The sequence below is a fragment of the Terrapene carolina genome, unplaced genomic scaffold, assembly GCF_002925995.2.
Source record: "Terrapene carolina triunguis isolate 2854851 unplaced genomic scaffold, T_m_triunguis-2.0 Scaffold96, whole genome shotgun sequence".
NCBI classification, from domain to species: Eukaryota; Metazoa; Chordata; order Testudines; family Emydidae; genus Terrapene; species Terrapene triunguis.
This window is the reverse complement of record NW_020664447.1, coordinates 34,968,058-34,976,729: the sequence shown is the minus strand read 5'-3', so window position 1 is coordinate 34,976,729 and position 8,672 is coordinate 34,968,058. Positions and strand designations below refer to the sequence as shown.

At 43.5% G+C, this 8,672-nt stretch overlaps 1 protein-coding gene across 1 annotated transcript in view; it reads left to right on the top strand.

Moving 5' to 3' along the window:
* Positions 1-4,148: 4,148 nt before the first annotated feature.
* Positions 4,149-8,672, top strand: part of LOC115271199 (alpha-actinin-1-like) — an 87,988-nt gene continuing 83,464 nt past the window's right edge. The window contains exon 1 of the mRNA XM_029911407.1: positions 4,149-4,434. Coding sequence (XP_029767267.1) covers positions 4,330-4,434 — 105 coding nt within the window. The 5' untranslated portion in view covers positions 4,149-4,329. The remainder of the gene's footprint in view (positions 4,435-8,672) is intronic.

Here is an 8,672-nt window from a genome sequence, read left to right as displayed (position 1 = left end):
CGAGGCACCACAAATCACGAGTCACGTCTGAAAATCTTGGATTTTATGCACCACAAATACAAAGGTGATTTTATCCTCCACTGAAATGCAGCTGATTCTGGGGGTGGAACATGACAACTGTTAAATAGTACAGAACAACTCTATAATTATTATTTATGGGTTTATAATGTCCAAAAATGTGCAAGGTGCCTTGCAGTGCTGATAAAAAGACGAGGCCCAAAGACCTTATATCTAATATACTCTGCACAGCAGTTTAAGACAAGCGGTGAAGAGGACTATAGCCAATTCAAACTTCAGAGAGAATTTTAAAAAGGCAAAGAGTCATTACCTAATTTGGAAGATGATCATGACCATGGGATTAAGGGTTCAATCCTGCAAGGTTCTGAGCACTCTGGCTCCAATACAGCAAAACTCTTAAGTATGTGGCTAACTTTAAGGCAGTGAGTAGTACCATTGACTTCAATATGTCAGTTGACTTGAATCAATATTTATCACTTGAAGCTTAAAATTTAAAACCCAAAATTTGGTATGTGGACACAAGTGTGTGGTTAATTAGCTTTCTTTATTCAACAGCTTCCAATTTAAGCCCACCACCAAGTGGCTGTGCAAACCCCAAGCCATCTTACTCTCTTCTATACCTCAAAGCTCCCATAGCATTGCATGTAGTGCATGTATCATGCCAGCTGACCAGCCGGACTACTCTTGAACAAATGTAAAGTATTTTTAATAATAAGACTTAAGGATAATACTTTGCACTTCCGTAGTAACTTTTCATTGTTGAGGATCTCAAATTGTTTGACAAACAATAAGTTAAGCCTCACAGTATCTGTGGGAGACCAATAAGAAGTATTATCCCCATTTGACAGCGGAGAAAACAAAAAGCATGGAGAGGTTAAGCGACTCACCCACAATCACACACTGAGTCAGTGGTTGGGCCAGGGAAAAAAAATCCCAAACCCCTAGTCATAGGCCTGGTCTACACTTAAAATTAAGGTTGACAGCTATAGCGTTATGGGGTGTGAAAAATCCACACCACTGAGTGCTGTGGCTATTCTGACTTAATCCCCAGTGTAGTTAATGGAAGAATGCGTCCGTTGACCTAGATACCATTGCTCAGGAGGTGGTGTTCCTACAGCAACAGAAACAACCCCTTTTGTCACTGTAAACTGCATCTACACTGTGGGATTATGCCATCGTAGCTACAGGGCCACAGCTGTTTCTAGAGTCCCCATAGTGTATACATGACCATATGCTCTGAGCATTAGACCCTGCTTCCTCTGCTTTAGCAGTGCTGGTGATTCAATAGGTGGCACTCTTCTCTCTGAGTCAGTACTGAAACAGTGATCCAGATCACTTCAGAAGAGATGTCACATTGATGTCCTGCCCGCTTGTAGGCACTAAAGATCCCACAGTGTTTTTAATTCATGAGTAGCAGTGTTAGTGCCAGAATCCTGGACAGATTCCAATTTAGGTAATCACATTCTGTCTCCCTAAAAATTCTGCCTGCAGCTTCTGTTAGATATAATATTCATTTTCACTCCCTTTCCTAGGTGGATTTATAATGTTGCTTTTAAAGAATTGCTGCGTTCCATCCAGAAATGGCAACACCTCATATCTGGCAGATAATTTCAATACCCTGTGCCATACTTATCTCATTTGAAAAATATGGCTCATAACATACTTTACAATTACCTAGTGCTTTTTCATTTTAGATTTCAAAGCACTTTACAAAAATAGGTGAGTATTATTATCACCCATTTTACAGTTGGCCTTTATACAGAGATCTGAATGAATTTGTTTGAGAATCACCATGGTCTCTAGTAGATCAGAGCTGGCTCTCCTCCATTTCTAATTAGCTGTCTGCTCTGAGCTCTATCATATGAGTTCTATATAACTGTTCATATGTCACATACTCTCTATTCCTTAAGCAATCTGAAAACTGGACTTGTGTACACTCTCCATAGGCCAAGGGATTGTATTTTGGTGTGTAATGCCTGCGGGGGAGCTATTTTAACAAGAACTGGGAATTTCCTTTCAGTTTTGCAAAGTAGCCATGGCTGGCTTGGAGACTCTTGCGGAAAATATTTGCTGTTGCCATGTTTTTTCTTCATCAGCTTCATTGACAGAGAATCATGTCAAGTTCTCAAACAGCAGCAGCTTCTTAAATATTTTACTATGCCTGTCTTTGAAAAACTGCCTCTTGCTGGATGATCCAAGTTCCAAATCTATTCAGGTGTAAAGAATTCTAGTGTAGTGTGATTTTGTTGGATTTTGAGTGTAGTGTGATTTTGTTAGAGAGAAGGACACCAAGAAACATTGAACACTTTGTAAAAAAATGTTTAAAAAAAAAACAAATTTCAGGCTTTTCATTAATTACTTTAAGCAAAATTATCAGAAAATGCTCCAGTTGTTAATGAAATTTAACCCTACAAATTTGAAAGCTTGAGAACTTTGGTTTATTTTATTTACAATAATATAATGGGAGTGTGGTTGCAACATTAGCTATGGAGGAGCTATTGCCGCTCCATAATAAAACAACATATAACTGTAGAGCCAAGATGGAATCCTGGTCCTCCAGCTCCAAAAACATAGGCCTTCAAACACTTGTGGTTAAATGAAAATCTCTGTTAACGATCATATATAGAAATACCATTATGTTCTTTCTGGGCTCCAGCCAGCCAAGGGGGCAATGATCTCACCCTATTCCACCTTTTGGTTGATCCTTGTGCCCATATAGAGCTCTATTGACTTCCCGGGGTTCTGTGAAGATGCAGGGGTTTATCTAGGCAGACCCTATTATAGGATCAGAGCCATAGCTCCCGTTCAGCAAAACACTTACGTATGCACTAACCTTTAAGCATGTCCATGAGTGCTTTAATTTTGGTTTGGAAAGTTGCCAGACTTACTCTGAAGGAATTTACTCAGAATTACTCAGGGAATGTTTTTGCAAACGCTGAAGAAAATGTGTACCACACTCTATAGTTTAAGGCCCCAGTTCTGGAACACACATGGGCTTAACTTAGTATGCGACTAGTCCCACTGAACTCAATGAGGTGATTGGCATGCATAAAGTTAAGCATGTGCATAAGGATTTGGAGCATCCGAGCCAAAAAATTATTGTAGCTTTAACTTTTTATGTCAAATGTTTCTTTGTCTCCCTCTGGCTTAATATGTGTTTTACTCTCCTCTTCAAACTTTCAATATAATTTGATTTTTAACCAATAAACTTTTCCCTATAAAGTTTGCAACCCAAACATTGTAGCACAGTGCTAGTGGAATCAGGAAATGAAATAACTGGAAACATTGTAACTGACTGTCCAATTTGACAGATATGCACAGAGTAAGGCTCCTATTCTGCAAATTCATACACATGCTTAACTTTCCATTTGTCCCATTAAACTCAACGAGACTACAGACATGTTAAGTATATGTATATAAGGATTTGCAGGATTCTGGCTTAAATAAAGTGCATTCCTACTGACAAGTCAATGAGATGTTTAACATTTTTTCAGTTTTTAATAAGGTGTTTTTCTAGTAATCCAGGTAAGGACTATTTGTTTGAATATTGTACATGGTTAATCTGACAATGTTTCTTTAACACCGACCTGAATAATGTAGAAGCTTGTTTAGTAAAACAGGAATGAGGGGATAATACATCAAATATAATAGTATGAAGTGTTGGTCCCAGGATATTATAGAGATAAGGCGGGTGAGGTAATATAACAAAAGTTGGTTCAATAAAAGATATTATCTTACCCACCTTGTCCCTCGGTCAAACACAATAAGCAGACATACTTTGTTGTTGCATTTTTTGCATTGCACAGCAGGTATCTCACTGGGTTTAAGAATGTATATTCTGTCTGTTCAGTAGCTTCTGATGTTACTATAAACCCCCAAGGTAAGGGGAGACGTCACCAAACTGAGCAGATTAAACTCAGATGTCACATGAGTAAAGGGAAGGAGGTGGGAGGGCAGCCTTAAATCAACCTATATCAACTGCTGAAAGCCCTGACTGACACAAGGGGGCCTCAATGAGAGCGATGGTAGCCTTGGAAAATGAACTTTTGGCAACTCCGCCTAGCCAATGAAATTATCTAGGAGGCAGGGCTCTTCCCCCCACCGCCCCCTTCCCTTCTGTGTGTGCAAAGACTAGGTTGCGCTCTGGTGTAAGTGGAGCTGCCGCGCGCCGCCACCTCCTCTCTCTCTCTCTGCCTGTGCTCCGCTGTAGCTGTGCTTCAGCACGGAGCTCTCGAGACCGCCTGGGCGCGCGAGCTGTGGTAGCAGCAGGGGAGGAAAACCAAAAGCAGACCAAAGGACACACGCACAACCATGGATCATTATGACTCTCCGCAAACCAATGACTACATGCAGCCGGAGGAGGACTGGGACAGGGACATGCTTTTGGATCCAGCCTGGGAAAAACAGCAGAGAAAGGTAAATCCCCCCCCCCACTTTCACCCTCACCTCACCCCTTTCTCTCCCACCCCACCAAGCATCCTAGTAAAGATCCTGGAGCAGGGGGTGGGGTGACATTAGTAGAGGCTGCAGTAGCTCCATTAGAGAGGAGTGTTGTGTTACAGGCATTTAGCAGGATGGGGGTGGGGGAAAGGTTTCCTTGGATTTGCTGGAGACTAGTTGTGTATTGGGGGTCTGTGTGGCTACCTTCGCATGTTCAGTCCCCTCCCTGTTTAACGCTGGGGGTATTTTCCACGTTTGCTGAGGGTCCAGGGCAGAGAGCTGGTTTGATTGATAGCTGGTCAGGTTTCCTGTTGAGAGCCGGATCCCTGCATCACCCTCTCGTTTTATTTAATTAAATAATGGAGCCTCGTCTGAAGAAGGGGGTTGGGGGTGGGACGAGCTGCAACATCAACCTAATTATGGATTTGTATATGCAAAGCCGCCTATTTCCTCCTCCCTCTGATTTTTCCCATATGGTCAGAGGTTGCAATGGACCCTGGAGCTGTACTCGCCTGCCCAGCTTTGCACAGGACCTGTTGAGATGCAGAGCTCGAATCGTGTAGCAAATAGCACGCCCCACGCCTGTCTTTTAATTCGATCTACAACAGTGATTTTAACCGAGTTTAAACCAAGGTGTTATCTGGTGGCTCACAGATCCCCGTGGAAACAGCGTTTGGAGATTGTGTTCTAAACGCGTCTGGAGGGCTTGTGTGATTTAAAGAAACAACGTGTAACAGACACACATTAGGCTGTTGTCTTTCCTACCTGTGTGTGTGGGAGGAGGGTGGGCGCTGAAGTAGTGCGACCTGTGAGGGGCGGTGGATAGGCAAAGAAATGGAGCCGTTTTATTGCCCAATGTAGCAGCGCAGAAGTTCCTTTTCCCCCCTAAAGCAACAGATGTTTTCCCTGTCAGCGCCAGGAGCCATGCAGACGGGAGCCCTAGCTCAGTCCCCTCACATTTCGCAATGCAATTTACCAGGCAACACTCCTTACTTTCTGGTTTTCTTAAATAGTGATGGGACTGCATTTGGCTTGTCCTGCTGTGCGTGCTATTAGGGGCCGCCGAACTGCTCCTCAGGACGCTGTTGGAGATGATTTGGGCGGCTGCTGGTGCCCTGGGAGAAGGGAGGGCCATGCAGGTACATGTGTGTCTGCTACGAAGTGTCACTCCCATTGCAAAGCTCTCCACGCGTCTGCGTTGCCCCCAGAGAACAATGGCACACAAAGGAACGCTCTCTTTGGGGGCAGCAGACGCTGATTAAGGAGGAAATCAGAATGTGAATGTAAAATTTAGCTTGTTCCCCAGGGTGCACGCTCCTTCAGCTGGAGATGACCCCTGTACGCTAGACCTGCCTCCCACCTACACAAGGAAACAGGAGCACTACAACTATTTAGGAGATCAGATTGACTGACTGACCAGCAATCTGTTGTTAGTAAATTACCTCTTGCATTCCCACCACCTTATTCTTCCTTTTTGAATGGTCCCCAATTCCATGTGATCACAAGCGGGATGATAGCTCACTTCTCATTTGAATGGTGTGGTTTAGGGTTGGGCTTGTGCAGAACTTATGTCCAAAAATGGTAACATTCATCCCTTTTTTAAACTGGGGGTGGGGGGGAGTTTAGGAGGAGTCCTAGCTGCTTCTTTTTCTCTTTTTAAGCCAAAGGCATCCTGTATTAGATCACTCTGGAATCCTAATCCCTGAAACAGTTCCCTTTTAGTCACTTCATCAGACAATAAAATAGAACTCTTTCTTTTCTTTTTCTTTTTTTTTTTTTAAAGCAGCATGGCAGGGCACCTCCTACAACTGTCAAGTCACTAGAGTGAATCACTCGTTAATTTTACGCTTGCAGTTTGTATCACATCTTGCCAATTCTGAATAGAAAATGGAACTACTTTCTTGTCGCATATAGTGGACATAGGTAGGGCCCTACCAAATTCACTGTCTATTTTGGTCAATTTCACGGTCAAAGGATTTTAAAAATTGTAAATTTTGTGATTTCAGCTATTTTTAAATCTGAAATTTCATGCTGTTGTAATTGTAGGGGTCCTGACCCAAAAAGGAGTTGTGGGAGGTGGGGGGTCACAAGGTTATTGTAGGGGGGTTTATGGTACTGCTACCCTTACTTCTGCGCTGTTGCTGGTGGTGGCACTGCCTTCAGAGCTGGGCAGCTGGAGAGCGGCGGCTGCTGGCCGGGAGCCCAGCTCTGAAGGCAGCGCTGCTGCCAGGAGCAGTGCAGAAGTAAGAGTGGCATGGTATGGTATTGCCACCCTTACTTCTGCGGTGCTACCGGCAGAGATGGGCCCTCAGTCAGCAGCTGCCACTCTCCAGCCACCCAGCTCTGAAGGCAGCAGCACAGAAGTAAGAGTGGCATTGTATGGTATTGCCAACCTTACTTCTGTGCTGTTGCTGGCGGGGCGCTGCTTTCAGAGCTGGGTGCCCAGCCAACAGCCGCCGCTCTGAAGGCAGCAGTGCAGAAGTAAGGGTGGCAATACCACAACCCCTCTAAAATAACCTTGTGGACCCCCCCATCCCTTTTTGGGTCAGGACCCCCAATTTCAGAAACGCTGGTCTCTCCCTTGAAATCTCTATAGTATAGGGTTACAGCACACAAAAGACCAGATTTCATGGTGGGAGACCAGATTTCACGGTCCGTGACGCATTTTTCATGGCTGTGAATTTGGTAGGGCCCTAGACATAGGTGTTGGAGGCTGGTGGGAGTATATCCGGAGTTTTAAAAATTGTGTTTGGCTCCCTTCATGAATTTGGGAGTAACTGTGACTGTGTGTACCAATAAGAGGACTCTTTGTTTCCCTGCGGCCCCCACCCCCAATACTTTAATTCATAGTTAACTGAAATTGTGGGTTCAGAAAGATTTCCATTGGAGACTGATGAGTTAATTAGAAATGATAGCTATGGAGCTCCTGCCATTGGTTTCATAGCTTGAAAAGGATGCATGGAGAGGATAAAAGGCATGAGACCTAAAGCATACAAACAAGAGTGCTTATTTGAGAACAGAGTTCATGGTAGGTGAGCTTATATGTCAACAGGGAGGAAAGAGGGAAATTTTAATTCCCAGGCCACAGTGTGAGAATGCTAGATTGCTTATCTGAAGGACCAACTAGCAGTAGTTTCTTTATTTTACTCCTGACTAATTTAAAAGAATTGTCTGACTATGCCATAAAGTTTAATTCTCACCCAGGAATTAATTAGGATACTAAAGTTGGTAAGATCTAAAGTGGCCTAGTGGAGCCTAGCAATTTCCTTTGCAGAGCAAGGTGATCAGTTTTGCTAATAGATACTTCTCTGATGGGAGAGGTATATTATATTTGTTACTTGTGCTTCATTGGGGTAAATATTAAGTGATTTCATAAATCGTGTAATACCCTGACTTGGTTGTCAGCAGCAGGGATTGATCCCATGCCTCTAGATCTAAAAGCATGTGACTCTGCTGCCTGAGCAAAAATCTTTTAGTCTTTTAGATCAAGGATGTAGCACACTCAAACAGCTACGTGGGCCAACCACTAGAAGGGGACAAAGAGCTACACTATAAACGTGGGTTACGCACAGGAGAAATGAGTGGCACGAGGGGAAATGGTCTAAGGAATTAGTGTATCTATAATAGTCTCTCTAAACTATATTCCAGGGGTAGGCAACCTATGGCACGCGTGCCGAAGGCGGCATGCGAGCTGATTTTCAGTGGCACTCACGCTGCCCGGGTCCTGGCCACCGGTCCAGGGGGCTCTGCATTTTAATTTAATTTTTAAATGAAGCTTCTTAAACATTTTAAAAACCTTATTTACTTTACATACAACAATAGTTTAGTTATATATTATAGACTTGTAGAAAGAGACCTTCTAAAAACTTTAAAATGTATTACCGGCACATGAAACTTTAAATTAGAGTGAATAAATGAAGACTCGGCACACCACTTCTGAAAGGTTGCCGACCCCTGCTATAGTCTATTGAAACTGAGCCTGGACCAATGAATTTGGAATATTGCATGTCATTCCTCCTCCTCCTGTTGTGATAGAAGGGATGTGGATGTCTGCGTGTTTCTCTCTTTGGGGGATGGGGTTGTGGCATGGATCCTTTCCTCCAAATGCTACATGACCAAAGAGATTCTCTTCTGCAGAGGGATGTAGGATCATAAACTCATAGTGAGACACCATTCTGGTTGTGCACGTGTATATGCGGGGTCAGATGGTGGGG